General features: G+C 44.4%; 1 protein-coding gene across 3 annotated transcripts in view; it reads right to left on the bottom strand.

The window, feature by feature from the left end:
* The window catches only part of rps6ka5 (ribosomal protein S6 kinase, polypeptide 5), a 264,579-nt gene that overhangs the window by 155,277 nt on the left and 91,536 nt on the right, over positions 1–17,766 (bottom strand). For all 3 annotated transcript variants that reach the window (XM_038773338.1, XM_038773347.1, XM_038773355.1), the window contains exons 2-3: positions 16,089–16,160; positions 3,413–3,631 (exon numbers count right to left, since the gene is read on the bottom strand). In XM_038773338.1, the coding sequence (XP_038629266.1) occupies positions 3,413–3,631; positions 16,089–16,160 (291 nt within the window). The remainder of the gene's footprint in view (positions 1–3,412; positions 3,632–16,088; positions 16,161–17,766) is intronic.

Raw genomic sequence — 17,766 nt, 5'->3', positions numbered from 1 at the left:
TCTGTCTGTTAAAACTAGTGGGTTGGTAGTAGAATCCTCACAGAGAGAGAGAGAGAGAGAGAGCTCAGAATGGGAAACTGAAGATAGTCAAAGTGAATTCCTAAGCATTCTGGCACACCTTGGTCTGGTCCACGGAGAAGTGAAAAAACCCTCAAGATTCTAGAAAGTATAGAAGAACTTTTGGGTAGAATTAAAAATATGAAATGGGCTGTTAAGAATAAGGATTACAAAATATAGTGAAATTAGCATTCCTTGCCTTGTTTAATTCTTGCACAGTAAATGTTTCTGTTTAAAACTTTGTGACGTAATTTCTTTCAGTTAATAACTGGGAGATCGAATTTCTTTTTAAAAGTGATCTCCCTTGAGATCGTAACACTTCTTAGATTCCTAAACTAAAATTCATTAATGACTATTTTATATTTGTGATTCATAGCTTAGAATTTCCTACACAAATGGAAATATTGGGCGAAATTCTCCCAAAGGGAGACAAACAGCCGACGCCGGAGTGTTTCACTCCGGCGTCGGAGGCCGCTCCTCGCCCCCTATCCCCCCCCCCCCCCCCCCCCCCCCCCCCCGGGCCTTGACGTCAAAGCGGCGCGGCCGGAGTGACGCGGCCAGCGGCGCCTAAGTGATGTCACCCGCGCATGCGCGGTTGCCGTCTTCCCCTCCGCTGCCCGCAAGACATGGCGGCTTGATCTTGCGGGGCGGCGGAGGGAAAAGAGTGTGTCTTTTAGAGACGCCGGCCCGACGATCGGTTGGCACCGATCGCGGGCCAGACACATCCTGAGCACGCCACTGGTGCTCGATCCTCCCTCCGCCCCCCACAGGCCCCACATGCAGCAGTCGCGTGATGTTCACACCGGCAACGACCAATTGTGGTTGGCGTGGCGTGAACAGGTCGGGTTCGGCGCTCGGCCCATCTGGGCCGGAGAATCACCAGTCGCCGTTAGAAACGGCGAGCGGCGATTCTCCGAGCGGCCTGTCGCAAAAAGCGACACGCCATTTTGGGGGGGTGGGGTGGGAGAATCGCGTGGGGGTGCCAGGGCGGCGTGGCGTGATTCACCCGGCACTCCCGCGATTCTCCCACCCGGTGTGGGGGTCGGAGAATCGCGCCCATTTTCTCTGTGTCTACCGTATCAGTTTTGTCATTGTTCATGTCGTCGTATTGAGGGTCAAAGTTCAATGATACATATAAAATTTGGAAACTGATAAAATAAGTTGAACAAAAGAGATTTCTTGTACAAGTGTGTACACAGTTATAGCTGATAGCAGTGTTGGTTGAAAGCTTCAAAATGACAGTTTACCTTAGCCAGCAATAAAACAAATCAACATTAACATTAACATCAAATTAAACCAAATACCAGATAAAAATGTCATTACGGAGGAGGAACAAGGTCTTGTCACTTTGCTAGCATATGGAAAAGTGCAGTCACTAAATGAACGCAAGGTGCAGATTTCCCTTTTTCACAATGTTGCTCGCAGTATGTATTATCATGATAAACTTACCTATTGTCTTATAGAGTGCAACATGAGAAAAGTAAATAAATTCAATAAGATATTGTAACATTGTGCCATTATTGGAAGTCACTTGACGAGAGCAGCAATAAAACTGAAACTAGTTCACATTGTTCTGGGGTCCCAGAAGGCAGTAGGTTGAATTCTCCAAAGCTGCCCATGGTGGGTTTGGTGGTGGGCGAGCGTGGTGAATCTGGCAGGAGCTAAAAAGTCAGAAACCCACTGGCATAAAATCACATTGCAATTTTCCCAATGGGGGGGGGGGGAGGTGGTCGCTCTTCACACGAGCATGCGGTGCAAACGCCATTTCCATCTCATGAATGCCCTTATAACAGCTGCCAGCCGACACCCAGTCAGGCCTTTAAATCGTGCCAGCGGGAATTTACATTGGTCTCAAACCCAATTGCTAATGTGTGGTGTGCACAAGGCGGTCCTCAGTTCGCCAGAGACGACAGCGTGACTGCAACAACTTTCTGCCATGGTACTATGCTGCTCCCGATGTGCTGTTCACCACACTGCTTGGGCAGATCGGTTCCTACCTCCATCTCCAGTCTGAGCTGGTCCTTCACAGACAGCACAGTGCTGCTGGACCCATGGACTCTCCTTTGACACTGGCTTGGATCCATACTGCACCTGGGGTTGGGCAGTATGGTTTTTTTTGTCACTGGTGCCACACAGAAGTTTATTCAGACAGGACTGTGCTGTGGGATCACAACAAAGGTCTGAAGTTTGACCGGGAGTGGGTGAAAGGTGGGGCGGGGAGGAATGAGCGAAGTGTGGCCGAACAAATATAAGGGGAGCAATGTGGAAGAAATACTGTGCAGGAGGGGGGCACGGAAGGGCAAGGGCTCATGATGGCATGCAGAGTGGCAAGGAGGTGAATAAAGAAAATGAACAATGGAAGGCAGAAGGAAGACCGAAGGGTGGGAAGCAGGAACCCAAGAAGGCTGCATGAAGAGCTCACAAAGGGGGTCAAAGGTCTACCACACTGTTTTAATGGAAGGGTATGGAAGAAGACTCCAGATGAGTTGGGTAGAAGCCCAAGTGGGGCACGGACACTTTGCAGGTGATGGGCTGAGGGTGAGGGTATTTGAATCAAATAACTGGCTTCTTCTTGAGACTGCTAGCCTTTTCTCTGGCTTGCTAATGTCCTGCACGGACTAGTAAAGACAGGTGGGCTGAAAAAGGTGACATGAGTGTTCTGGACTGATATTTGAATATGGCGCCGGGAACTTCAAACCCATCAGTTGAGGCGTACAAACAAATCAGGAGAGTCACTGGCTAGGCCAGCATTAATTGCCCATCCCTGGTTTCCCTTGAGAAGACATGCCCATCACTATTCCAAGCTTAGAATCTGGAGTGGGATCCCGCTATTATGGTTTGTGGGACAAGCACCACTGGGGGGAGCCCACCACTGCACTTAGTTTCAAAATGGGAGAACTCGCAGTGAGTTTATACAACAAATAACTAAGCCTTACATATCAGGAAATTCCCAGGTTGGGCCTGTAATCTGTGTTTAATTAGAGGCCACGGCGAAGACAACTGGCCTTAACTTAGTATTGGCAGGGTTGGAAAAATCCGACCAAGTTACTGCTGCTGACATCCATCTAACCACCGCCTCTACAAATCCAGATGTTGAGTGATATCAGAAAAAGCATGTTTCAACAGTTCACAGAAATGCGCCAAAGGTTTCTCATAACTAATAACAACTTGGGCGAAATTTCAATGACATAATTAGAATTGCACCTGTTTTTTATTAATTCTTGAGATGTGGGCATCGCTTACAAGCCCAGCATGTATTGCCCATCACTATTATCCAAAAAAAAACACCTTCAGGAGAAAAGGGGAAGAGAAAATTGGTAAGTTAAAAAAAAGTTAAATCTATTTTTGATATTACCTAAAATAAGATGGAGTTTTGTATCTGTCTGAAAAGCATAATGTAATGTGACAAGGAAAGGTGACTGTCGAATGTGTTCCAATACTTGACGTTCTGTCCTGGTGTGCTCTGCAGTCTTTGCTTTTTGAACTATTGTTGCCTTCTTCAGCACCTTCATGGCAAAAAGCTCTCCGGTGTCATGGCCACTGATTTTCCTCACAAGAAACACTTTTCCATAAGCTGGAAACAGAATAAAAGACATTGATGTCAAGAACATGCACCCAATTAACACTTAGTTTTAAATACTGCACTACAAATGCCGCACAAAATGCAACATTACTAAAGTTAAAATAAGGAAAATGTTTGGAGATGTAATGGTAGCACAGTGGATAGCACTGTTGCTTCACGGATCCAGGGTCCCAGGTCGATTCCCGGCTTGGGTCACTATTTGTGTGGCGTCTGCATGTTGACCCCGTGTCTGCATGGGTTTCCCCCAGGTGCTCCGGTTTCCTCCCACAGTCCAAAGATGTGCACATTAGGTGGATTGGCCATGCTAAATTGCCTTTAGTGTCCAAAAAGGGTAGGTGAGGTTACTGCATTACGGGGATAGGGTAGAGGTGTGGGCTTGGGTAGGGTGCTCTTTCCAAGGGCTGGTGCAGACTCGATGGGCCATGCGGTCTCCTTCTGCACTGTACAATTCTGTATGAAAAAACAAGTACAAGTTTACTCCCCTTTCCCTTGGTTCTTTTCTCCACCCCCACCATTTTCTCTGCCACATGGCTACTTCAAACCTGTTACATCTCTAACTTTTTCCAGTTTTGTTGAAAGACCATTGACCTGAAATGTTAACTCCAATGTTTTCTCCACAGATGCTGTCAGGTCTGTTGAGCTTCCAGCATTTAATATATTGTTTCATATCTCCAGCATTTGCAGTATTTTGCTTTTGTATTGCTTTAGGAAATTAACTCGAAATGCATTCCATGAATTCATCCTGCAAACTATTTTTGCTGATTTGATTTGTCCAGTCTATATGAAGATTAAAGTTCCCCACAATTATTGCATTGCCACTGTTATAGGCACCTCTTCTTTTTTGCTTTATACTTTGCCCAGAACTATAGCTGCTGTTGGTGGCCAATAAAGTCCTCCCATCAACGTCCTATGGCCACACTGATTTTATGACCCCATATCTCTTGAACCATGATTCTTCTGCACTAATGCCTATATATCATTCATTATCAGGAATTCCACCCTTCCGCTTCCATTTTGTCTGTCTTTTTGAAAAAAATGCCCTGGAATATTTAGTTCCCAAACTTGATCACCATGCAACCATGAAGGCCATCACATCAAACCCATTTATCTCTTTTTGTGCCATTAATTCATCTATCTTGTTATAAATGCTTTGTGCATTCAGATAAAGTGCCTTCAATTTTAACTTTTTACTATTTTCCCAGGTTTGATCTTATTCACTTATCCACCGTTAGGTTTAAACTCAATCCCCTCTTATCGCAATCTACTTATATTTATCCAAATCACTATCCTGCTCTATGGACTTGACTTAACTCTTTAGATTTCTAAGTTTCCTTCACCTGAATTGCAGCCCTCTCACCTTTTTAGTTTAAAGCCCTATCTATGAATCTATTCAATTTTGCGGGGTCCTGGTCCAAACTCAGTTTAAGTGGAGCCTGCTGAATGGAACAGGTCCCTCTATCCGCAATAATGGTACCAGTGCTTCATGAATCAAAGGTCCCATCTCCTTAAACCACTCTTTGAGCTATACATTCAATTTCTGATCTGCTTATACATGACTATGGTAGTAATCCAGAGACAATTACCTTTGATCTGCTTGAGCCCAAGTTCATTCAGCTCCCTCAGCAGAATCTCATTCATAATGCTAACTATATGGTGGTTCCTACGTAGATCACAACAATCAAATATGTCCGCCAGTCCTTGCTCAAACTTTTTTTCCAGCCATGGTTCAGCTGATAGCTTTTGAGTCAGAAGGTTGTGGGTTCAAGTTCCAACCCAGGACCTCAATGCAAAAAATCAAAGCTAACACCCCAGTGTTGTACTCGGGGATGATCAGAGAGGCCATCTTTCAGATGAGAAATTAAACCGAGGTCACACCTGTCCTCTCAGGTGGATATAAAAGATTCCACCGCATTATTTTAAATAAGAGAAGTGGGGTTATCCTGGGTGTCCTGGATGCTATTATCCCTCAATGATCACATTATCACATTACTGTATGTGGAGTTTATAGTACGCAAACTGGCTACTGTGTTTCATACAGTACAAAAGTTCTAAAGTAAATTGCTTTGGGGCCTCCTGTATTCACGAAAGGTACTATATAAATGCAGGTGTATTTTATGATTTATTATACATATCCTTACACCTGGCACTAGACAGGTAACATAGTCCTGTGGGACTCTTAGCCACAGTACTAGGGGACTCATCCCCATATTATACTATCCCTTAGAATTCCTACAGAACCATAGGATTCCTACAGTGCAAAAGGAGGCCATTCGGCCCACCGACCATCTGAAAGAGCACCTCATCCAAGCCCACTCCCCCATCCAACCGTGCAACCCCATTTAACCTGCACATCTTTGGACATTGAGGGGAAATTTAGCATGGCAAGTCCACCTAAGCTGCACATCTTTGAACACTAAGAGGCAATCTAGCATGGTCAATCCACCTAACGTGCATATCTTTGGACTGTGGGGGGAAACCGGAGCACCCGAAGGAAACCCACGCAGACACTGGGAGAACTTATAAACTGCACACAGACAGTAACCAAGGTCAGAATTGAACATAGGTCCCTGGCGTTGTGAGGCAGGCAGCAGTGATAACCACTGTGCCATCATGTCGCCCATCCCTCCCATTACTACATTTTTATTTCTACTGCTCTGCCCCCCCTCCCCCCCAACCAGTGCCCCATCCCGGCCAGCTTGAATGGCCTCCTTTGCCACAGAGTCAAATCGTCCATCCGCTCCAGCTCAACAACTTTGAGCTGAAGATCGTCGAATTGCAGACACTCATTAGTCTCAATGAATCCACATGCTCCATTTACAACAAATCAGATGCTATTTAACTGCCAAATATATAAGTGGCTACATTTTAAAAATACATCAGCCACCAGAGAACTCCATGTCTTTTTGGTATGAAGAATGAAACATGTTCACTTGGAATGGTGAACTTGCACAGTAAGTCACAGGAATACAAAATGAACTCGGATTATATAATATATTGTGTGTGAATTGTGCCTTTGCGTGTGACCTGCAGCTGTGAAGAAGAATAGTGAAACCAATTCTATAGGCAACTGTTAATTAGCAGATAAAGCAGGACCACTGTTTGGAACAGAGATTGAGAACTCACCCATAGAACTGTTTGACATTGTACTAAAAAAAGAGATTTATGTTTCTGCTGTGAAAGTGCTTTGCTGGGAAGGGTAAACAACAGCTGTGGATTGAGGAAACTACAAAATTGTAGGAATGTTGAATGTTCGAGCTTCATGCTGAGCCAAGTCTAAAAAAAAGATAGTGGCTTGAACACCCATAACAGACTGAAATAAGAAAAACAAAAGTCTAATTCTGAAACAGCAACAATAATCACAACTTGCATTTATAGTGATTTTAACACAGTAAAACATCCCAAAATGCTTCACATAAGCATCACTGGGTTCTCTATGCACTAAAGATGGAATAACTCCAGTGAAAGGACATTTGTTTTTGTGGTTTGCAACTGTTTACAGATCAGTCTCCTGTTACTCCCACATCAATACTTAAGAGGTAGTGGAGATTTGTAATCCAGGTGCATATTATTATCAAATAGCAACAGATGAAAGTATAAAATCAGAGTATAAAAACAACACCAGAAATTAAATTAGTTCATTTACAAGAATGACAGAAACTCAGTCATTAAACATCAGAACACATGATAACAAGAAGTTGCCAAATTCGTACTGCTAAAATGTCTGGACATGGGTTCAAATCCCAGGTGAAATTTAAATTCAAATTCAATTAATAAATCTGAAATTGAAAGCTAGTCTCAGTAATGATGACCATTTATTGTCATAAAAACCAAAATCTACCACCTTTACTTGGAATGACCTACAGGTGACTCCAAACCCACATCAATGGGGTTAACACTCAATTGCCTTATGAAATGGCCGGGCACAGGGGTTCCCAAACTGGGGTCCACGAACACCTGGGGGCCTGCAAAGGGTCCCCAGGCGGTCCGTGAAGCGGACAGTCACCACGTGACTGGCAAACAGCAGTTAGAACGTGCATAGTTTTACAATAATTGGAGAAATCAAATAGGCCAATCAGGGATGGTTTTTTGGAGCAGCTTGTGACAGAGCCTACGAGGGACCAGGCAATTCTGGATTTGGTGATGTGTAATGAGGCAGACTTGATTAGGGAACTTAAGACCATAAGACCATAAGACCATAAGACATAGGAGTGGAAGTAAGGCCATTCGGCCCATCGAGTCCACTCCGCCATTCAATCATGGCTGATGGGCATTTCAACTCCACCTCCCAGCATTCTCCCCATAGCCCTTAATTCCTCGCGACATCAAGAATTTATCTATCTCTGCCTTGAAGCCATTTAGCGTCCCGTCCTCCACTGCACTCTGCGGCAATGAATTCCACAGGCCCACCACCCTCTGGCTGAAGAAATGTCTCCGCATTTCTGTTTTGAATTTACCCCCTCTAATTCTAAGGCTGTGCCCACGGGTCCTCGACTCCTCGCCTAACGGAAACAGTTTCTTTGCGTCCATCCTTTCTAAGCCATGTATTATCTTGTAAGTTTCTATTAGATCTCCCCTTAACCTTCTGAACTCCAATGAATACAATCCCAGGAACGCCAGCCGTTCCTCATATGCTAGACCCGCCATTCCAGGGATCATCCGTGTGAATCTCCGCTGGACACGCTCCAGTGCCAGTATGTCCTTCCTGAGATGTGGGGCCCAAAACTGGACACAGTACTCCAAATGGGGCCTAACCAGAGCCTTATAAAGGCTCAGTAGCACATCGCTGCTTTTATATTCCAACCCTCTTGAGATAAATGACAACATAGCATTCGCTTTCTTAATCACGGATTCAACCTGCATGTTTACCTTTAGGGAATCCTCGACTAGCACTCCCAGATCCCTTTGTACTTTGGCATTATGAATTTTCTCACCGTTTAGAAAGTAGTCTATGCTTGGATTCTTTTTTCCAAAGTGCAAGACCTCACATTTTCTCACGTTGAAATGCATCAGCCATTTCCTGCACCACTCTCCAAAACTGTCTAGATCCTTCTGCAGCCTCCCCACTTCCTCAGCACTACCTGCCTGACCACCTAACTTCGTATCATCAGCAAACTTCGCTAGAATGCCCCCAGTCCCTTCATCCAGATCATTAATATATATGGTGAACAGCTGCGGCCCCAACACTGAACCCTGTGGGACACCGCTGGTCACCGGCTGCCATTCCGAAAAAGAACCTTTTATCCCAACTCTCTGCCTTCTGTCAGACAGCCAATCCTCAACCCATGCCAGTAGCTCACCTCGAACACCATGGGCCCTCACCTTACTCAGCAGCCTCCTGTGTGGCACCTTATCAAAGGCCTTTTGGAAATCCAGATAGACCACATCCACTGGGTTTCCCTGGTCTAACCTACTTGTCACCTCCTCAAAGAATTCTAACAGGTTCGTCAGGCACGACCTCCCCTTACTAAATCCATGTTGACTTGTTCTAATCCGACCCTGCTCTTCCAAGAAATTAGAAATCTCATCCTTAACGATCGATTCTAGAATTTTACCAACAACCGAGGTTAGGCTAATTGGCCTATAATTTTCCATCTTTTGTCTTGATCCTTTCTTGAACAAGGGGGTTACAACAGCGATCTTCCAATCGTCCGGGACTTTCCCTGACTCCAGTGATTTTTGAAAGATCTCAACCAACGCTTCCGCTATTTCTTCTAAGGTGAAGGAACCCTGAGGGAGCAGTGACCACAATATGATAGAATTTACCTTGCAGTTTGAGAGGGAGAAGCTGCAATCAGATGTAACGGTATTACAATTAAATTAGGGTAACTACAAAGACACGAGGGAGGAGCTGGCCAGAGTTGACTGGAAAAGGAGCCTAGCAGGGAAGACAGTGGAACAGCAATGGCAGGAGTTTTGGGGGGTTATTCGGGAGGCACAACAGAAATTCATTCCAAGGAGGAGGAAACATGCTAAGGGGAGGACAAGGCATCCATGGCTGATGAAGAATGTCAAGGACAGCATAAAAGCTAAAGAAAAAGCATACAAAATGGCCAGGATTAGTGGGAAGCCAGAAGATTGGGAAGCCTTTAAAAGCGAGCAGAGGACAACTAAAAACAGCAATAAGGGGGGAGAAGATGAAGTATGAGTGCAAGCTAGCTAGTAATATAAAGGAAGATAGGAATAGTTTTTTTCAATATATAAAAGGTAAGAGAGAGGCAAAAATAGACATTGAACCACTGGAAAATGTGGCTGGTGAAGTAATAATAGTAAACAAAGAAATGGCAGACGAACTTAATAGTTACTTTTCATCAGTCTTCACGGTGGAAGACACCAGTGGGATGCCAGAGCTCCAGGAGAACCAGGGGGCAGAGGTGAGTGCAGTGACCATTATTAAGGAGAAGATTCTGGGGAAACTGAAAGGTCTGAAGGTGGATAAATCACCTGGACCGGATGGACTACACCCCAGGGTCGTAAAAGAGATAGCTGAGGAAATTGTGGAGGCATTAGTGATGATCTTTCAGGAATCACTGGAGGCAGGAAGGGTCCTAGAGGACTGGAAGGTGGCTAATGTAACACCACTGTTTAAGAAGGCACTGTCCCCGATGGTGGGGGGGGGGGGTCCAAAACGAGAGGTCACAGTTTGAGGATAAGGGGACATATTTTTAGGACAGAGATGAGGAGAAATTTCTTCACCCACAGAGTGGTGAATCTTTGGAATTCACCACCTCAGAGAGTAGTTGAGGCCAAAGTTGTGTAATTTCAAGAAGGAATTAGATATAGCTCTTGGGGCTAAAGGGATCAAGGGACATGGGGGGAAGGCGGGATCAGGGTATTGAACTTGATAATCAACCAAGATCATTGTGAATGGTAGAGTTGGCTCAAATGGCCTCCTCCAGCTTCTATGTATGTTTCCATGACACCGTTTCCTCAGTATTGCAGCATTCTAAAGTCTTTGTCCTTTTAAATAATACTTGGTTTTTCTATTAGGTTTGGTCGAGGAATTCAAAGTAGAGTAGATAGGGAGAGGCTGTTTTCATTGGTAGAAGGATCGAGAACCAGATGGCACAGGTTTACGGTAACTGGAAAAATATGCAATGGTCAAATGAGGTAAAACCTGTTTTGCCCTGGATGGTGTCAAGCTTCCTGAATGCTGTTGGAACTACACTCATGGGAGGCTGGTGGAGCGTATTCCATCACTCTCCAGACCTCTTTGTAGATACTGGACAGATTTTCGGGAGTCAAGAAGTGAGTTATTTATCGCAGAATTTCTAGCCTCTGACCTGCTCTTCCAGCCACTGTATTTATGTGATTTGTCCCATTACGTTTCGTGTTCAATGCTAACCTCCAGGATTTTGATGGTGGACGATTCATTGATAATTACATTATTTTTGTAAAATTCATTTCAGGATTTGGATGTCGCTGTCTAGGCCAGCATTTATTGCCCCTCCCTAGTTTAAAAAAAATTCCTTCATGGGATGTGGGCGTTGCTGGTAAGGTCAGCATTGAAATGAAATGAAATGAAAATCGCTTATTGTCACGAGTAGGCTTCAATGAAGTTACTGTGAAAAGCCCCTAGTCGCCACATTCCGGCGCCTGTCCGGGGAGGCTGGTACGGGAATCGAACCATGCTGCTGGCCTGCTTGGTCTGCTTTATAAGCCAGCGATTTAGCCTTGTGAGCTAAACCAGCCCCTTGGTTGACCATCACTAATTGTCCTTGAACTCAGTCGCTTACTCAGCCATTTCAGAGGGGCAGTTAAGAGTTAACCGCATTGTGTAGGTCTAGAATCATATGTACGCCAGGCCAGATAAAGACAGCAGCTTTCCTTCCCTAAAGGACATCAGTGAACCAGATGGATTTTTACGACAATCAACAATGGTTTCATGGTCACCATTAGACCTTTAATTCCAGATTTTTAGTTCAATTCAAATTTTAACATCTGTCATGGTGGGATTCGAATCAGGTCCCCTGCAGCATTACTCTGGGTCTCTAAACTATTAGTGACAATGCACTATGCCACCATCTCCCCTTGTGAAGGTGGTAGGGTTGCCTTCTTGAACTACTGCAGTCCCTAAGTTGTAGGTACACCCACAGTGCTGTGAGGGAGGAGTTCCCGGATTTTGATCCAGCGGCAGTGAAGGAATTTTGATACATTTCCAAGTCAGGATGGTGTGTGGCTTAGACATTTGAACTTAATGACGAACTCAAATGTTGAGCATTTTTAGTAAAACAAAGTCTGGCTCCCACAATGTGCGACTTATGATTTTAACAGTAGTTGTGTATGTATTAAAAAGATAACTTCTGTGGAACTATCAAGCGAACAAGTTATTTAAATCCACTGCCTTTTAAATAAAAAAAATCCCGCTGTGTCTCGGAATTGAAAAAGAATGGGAACTTGCAATTTCAGTAGTCATTTGTTGACATAAGTCGGAGGGCTATCAATATAGTAACTGCTGGTCTGCTTTCACTTCTTATTATTAACATAGTAGGGTTGCCTGTAAGTTGACAGTTTGACAGCTCCAAGTGTTAAGGGATTCGCTGTCTTTGATGTGAGGCTATGAATACAAACATTTATTTTACAAGGGATTAAATACTTGAAGAGATGTATATGTATTGAATAGGCTTTTTTCAATGAGTGTTTTTTAAATATAGTGAAGTCTGTAACAGTTCGAGCTTTATTTTAATTCATCTCGGCATGGCACCCGAGGTTGGCCCATGGATTGGACTTGGGGTGAGGGACTCCCAGAGCACCAGGTTGAGCGTTTTAAACAGTCCACCATGGTACTTCACAGCCCTTCTGCCTGCCTCCAAACTGTTTCCAGGGGGCAGCCCACCTCACTGCAGCATGTACCGCACCCTTCTCTCTCCAACTCTCAGAACGAAAATTGTCCATTTGTGGCTATTTCTCCAAGCTGGGAATTTCCTTGACTTTGCATCCACTTGGGACCAAAAATCCAGACCCCATTATCCATTTGGCATCTTTCCCTTTCACAGACTCAATCATATCCTGATCGCTAAATGTTCAAGCACAATTAAGCTCTTAACTAAATCTAGCTCATTATGTGTTTTCAAATTTAATAGGGCCTTTCCCTTGTTGGTTCTGGGACCTGGATGCACTCAAGAGATTTGGTATCTTTCTGGCATGTCCTGGTCCATGTATCTAGATCTACATGAAAGTTAAAATCCACTATTGAAACCATAGTGTCTTTTCTACATGTTTTATTTTTGTTTTGTTTTTTTTTAAATTTAGAATATCCAATTCATTTTTTCCAATTAAGGGGCAATTTAACGTGGCCAATCCACCTAACCTGCACATCTTTGGGTTGTGGGGGTGAAACCCACGCAGACACAGGGAGAACGTGCAAACTCCTCACAGACAGTGACCCAGGGCCGGGATTCGAACCCGGGTCCTCAGCGCCGTAGGCAGCAATGCTAATCACTGTGCCACCGTGCCGCCCCCTTTTCTACATGTTTACCTAATCTCTGAATTTATACAATCTACCACTTCACGGCTGTTACCTATCCACATCTCCCACTAGAATCTTATATTTTTTTAAATGTCTTATTTATAGCCTAAAGTCTCTACTATCTGCTTATCTCTCATTAAATCACTGAAGTGATTTTACCTTGAATGCAGAGGCTATTCCATCTCATCCTCTACCTTGTCTCTGAACGGAATCTTCCAGTCTCATGAGCCGGGGGGGATGTATAGAAAGTGGCAGGAGGAAGGGATAGTTGTAGAACTGTTTGAGGAAGGTAGGTTTGCAGGCTTGGAGGAGTTGCGGTAGAGGTTTGAGTTACCAAAGAAGAGTGGGTTTAGGTATTTGCAGTTGTGGGATTTTGCATGGGAAGAACTGCCCTCATTTCCCCAGGTGCCGGACTTCACGCTGCTGGAGAAGTTGTTGCTCCCAGAAATGTGGGGGATGGAAGGATTGGGGATATATATAGGGTGGTTGGGGGAGAAGGGATTAAGTAGAAGTGGGAGGAGGAGTTGGGGTTGGAGATGGGGTGGAGAGTTTGGAGTGAAGCAATGCACCAGGTCAACTCAACCTCCTCCTGTGTAAGGATGAGCCTTATACAGTTCAAGGTGGTGCCTTGGGCCCGGATGAGTGGGTTCTTCCCAGGAGTAGCGGATGTGTGCGAGAGGTGGAAGGAGGCTGACAAACTATTCCCACATGTTTTGGGAGTGTGCAAAGTTGGACAGCTTCTGGGAGGCGATGTTTGAGAGTCTGTCCGGGATTATGGGGGTGAAGTTGACGCTGGACCCTCTGGTGGCGATTTTTGGGGTGTTGGAGTTGCCGGGTGTGCAGGAGGGGACGGGGCCGATGTCATGACCTTCACCCTTCTGATTGCCCGACGATGCATGCTCATAAATTGGAGCTCAGCAGCGCCACCGGGGGTCACAGCGTAGTTGGGGGATCTATATGAGTTCCGCAAGTTGGAGAAAATTAAGTTTGCCTTCAGGGGATCGGAGAAGGGGTTTGTAGTTTGGTGGAGGCTGTTTCTGTCCATGTTTGAGGACTTGTCTGTCGTGGGGGGTACAGAAGGGTGGGGAGCTGGGGATTATAAGAACAAACTGTATATACTATGTTCGGTTGGTGCTTTATGTATGTTTGGAATAAAATATATACTTTTAAAACCCCATCTTGTTAACTAATGTTCTTTAGGGAAGAAAATCTGCCATCCTTACTCAGTTTGGCCCACATGTGACTCCAGAGCCACAGCAATGTGGTTGGCTCATAACTGTCCCCTGAAATGGCTGAGCAAATCACAGTTCAAAGGCAATTAGGGCTGGGCAGCAAATGCTGGCCTTGCCAGAGATGCTCACATCGCATGAAAGGATAAAGAAAATCATAGGCTGGTCAGTCTAACCTTAGTGGCGGACAAATTATTGCAAAATATTCCAAGGGAGAGTACATGTCACTATTCAGAAAGGAACACATTAATCTAGGGTAGTCAGGATGGATTCATTATGAATATAAATAGGGGGTGATTCTCTGAGCCCCGCGCCGGGCCGGAGAATCGCCGCAACCGTGCCACAACGCCGGCGCACGATTCTCCGAGGTGCAGAGAATCAGCGGCATTTGTGCCGGGACGTTTGGCACGGCGCCAGCCGCTGGAATCGGCGGGACCGCTGATTCTCCGGCCCGGATGGGCCAAGTGGCCGTGCCGATATGACAGAGTCCCGCTGGCGGGAACTCTGCGCAAAAGGCAGCCTGTGGGGGAGGGGGGGGGGGGGGCTCCAATGGGGTCTGGCCTGCGATCGGGCCCACCGATCGGTAGGCCGGCCTATCCCCCCATGGCCTACTTTATGGCGCGGCCGGCCCCTGAACACCAACGCCATGTTGGTCGGGGCTGACGTGCTAAAGAAGTCCTCCGCGCATGCGCACATTGGCGCGGCCCAACTGCACATGCGCAGGTTGGCGCGGCGCGTGAACCGCTCCAGCGCCGTGCTGGCCCTCTGTGGGGGCCAGAATTGGTCGTGCCAGGGCCCAGTCGTGCCATCGTGAAACGCGACGGCCCGAACACTTGGGCTCTATATCGGAAAATCGCCCCTATAGTGTCTGACCAACTGGACTGAATCTTTTGAGGGGATAACAAGGAGGGTCAATGAGGGCAGTGTTTTCGATATAGCTGCTGATTGTGGTTATCTTTCACCTATTTCATGACAACAATATGGATTTCAGATAGAACTATCACTCAGATAACATTAGATTCAGTGTTATGTACCACTGAAACAACACCTTTGCTTTAGTAATTTCACTGAAAACAGAAGGCATATGGCTGACTGAAATTAGAATTAATTCTGTCAAGCAAATAGCCTTCGGCAGCAGGTTCAGAACTGAATTAAATTCCCATACTCAAACTCCACATACAGTGTGTGCTGATAGTTTCAACTATTCCATTATTCCTCATTGGTGCCCCTTATTCTTTCCTGTTTGCCTTAAAGCATACAACTTCTAGCAACAAGCATCGGTGTGAATACTGGTGTACAAGAGGTTGAAGCTGTAGGAAGTGCAAATCTACCATATCAGAACAGGAAACTTGCCTCCAAAAACAGAAACATACGAGACCAAAGCCAGGGCTTGCCCTGTAAAATTAGGGTTAGGTAATTTGGCAAATGCCTGCCTGCAAATTTCCTCCTGAGAAATGGTCCCACCTAAAATGTTAATAAGAATAAACGGACTAGCACTTGTACAACATACTGTTGAGTTTCAAGACATTCTTTACAACCTATGGATTATTTGTGAATTTATCATCTTTTTCGGTTCATTATTGATATGCATTTCGTGCATTTCCTGTCTATTTCCTTCCAAAGTACCAATGTGTACTTCAAGTGAGTGCAAGTAAAATTGCTCAGCTCACTTTAAATTAGAACAAGAACTGTCTATTATTTAAATAAGCAGCAGTATCGTATAAAATTAAGATAACTAAAATTATTCACTTACCTCCTGTTCCAAGGACCTTCAGCAGTTCAAAGTTTTCAATCCCTACTTTTTCTGCATGTCCTGTTAAGTTAGCTGTAAAACAACAGAGCTGTGTTAGCCACAGTCTATTTTTAAACTCATGTTTTTCTCTATTAGATTTGCTATTTGAGTTATTTTACATTTCTTTCAATATTTTGAATCCTATTTAGGTACTGATGAATGTTGTGCTCGGATTAGCCACGCAAACAAAACAATTATCCCAAAGGGCCAGAGGTGAATTCTACCAAAAGGACACATTAAATTGCACTGCAGCGTAGCATTAGGATTACAATTTGATCAGAAACATATAGATATCACCATGTCCGCCATTTCCCCATTACCACTGACTTCAGTTTTTAGTGGGCTTACATTGCTCTTGACTACCCACTTTCCCTTTATATAACTATAACATTTCTTCTTCTTGTTTTTGATGTCCCTTGAAAGTTTCCTTTCATAATCCTTTTTAGTAGTCTTAAAAGCTGCTTTGTGCCCCAATGGTAATCTTTGTATCTATCGCATTCGTCCAGATCTGTGCTGTTTTGCATTTTTTTAAGCCCTTTCGATTCATTTTATACTGTCCGAATCCTCTTTAGTTGTCCATGGCTGTTTCTTTTGTGAAGTATCTTGTTAAATGTTTCTTTAAATATTCTCCACTGATTTTCAGTCGTTTGACCCATTAACAGATATTCCCAGTTTACCGAGGACAGTCTTTGTCTCATCGCATTAAAGTCAGCCTTACCCAAGTCTAAAATTCTAGTTTCTGAATTGTGCTTTTCACTTTCACATTGAATTTAATCATGTTGTGATCACTATTTCATAAATATTCGCTCACAGTTAGGCAACTACAAATTAAATTTGGCTCATTACTCTTAACTAAATCTAATATTGCCTGTCCCCTTGTTGCATCGGGAACATATTGTTATCACGGACACATTCCAGAAATTCACTACCTTTCTGAAAGGTGCTTGTCTGCCTCTCCCGATCTACGTGTAAGTTAAAATCCCCCATTAATACTACTCTGCCTTTGCTACACACTTGCCTAATTTCAGCATTTATACAATCTAACACCTGATAACTGCTACTGGGAGTCCATACACAACAATAATAACAGTTTTAGATCCTTTTTGTTCCTCAGTTCCACCCATATTGTCTCCACTGGATGCTTCCCCTCATTATATCCTCCTTCAACATTGAGGTGATAGTATTTCTAATCAGGAAGGCAATTCCAACCCCTCTGCCAACTTCCCTGTCCCTCCTGTAAACTTCATAACCAGGTATATTTAATTCCCAGTCCCGACCATCCTGCAGTCATGTCTCCGTAATAGCCGTTACATGATAGTCTTCCATTTGCATTTGTGCCTGCAGCTCATTGAGTTTATTTCTTACATTCGGTGCATTAGTATATCGAACTCTTAACTGGGTTATATCCCCTAACCCTATCCCTCAGCACTGATGCTTTATTTGCTTTATTATTTTCTCTTTTGGTTTAACCAGTATATTTCTTGTAATTTTGCCATTAGGTGCAGTTCCTGAAGTTGGGTACCTGACTATTTCTTTACTCTCTGCCCTGCTACTTGTTTTTGGAACAATATTGACCTCTCCTGAGGCCTCCCCCGCCACTTGCTAGTTTAAAGTCCTTGCTTAAAGTCTATTATGTGAA

Source organism: Scyliorhinus canicula, chromosome 2, assembly GCF_902713615.1.
Source record: "Scyliorhinus canicula chromosome 2, sScyCan1.1, whole genome shotgun sequence".
Lineage (NCBI taxonomy): Eukaryota > Metazoa > Chordata > Chondrichthyes > Carcharhiniformes > Scyliorhinidae > Scyliorhinus > Scyliorhinus canicula.
This window is presented reverse-complemented; position numbering and strand designations above follow the sequence as displayed.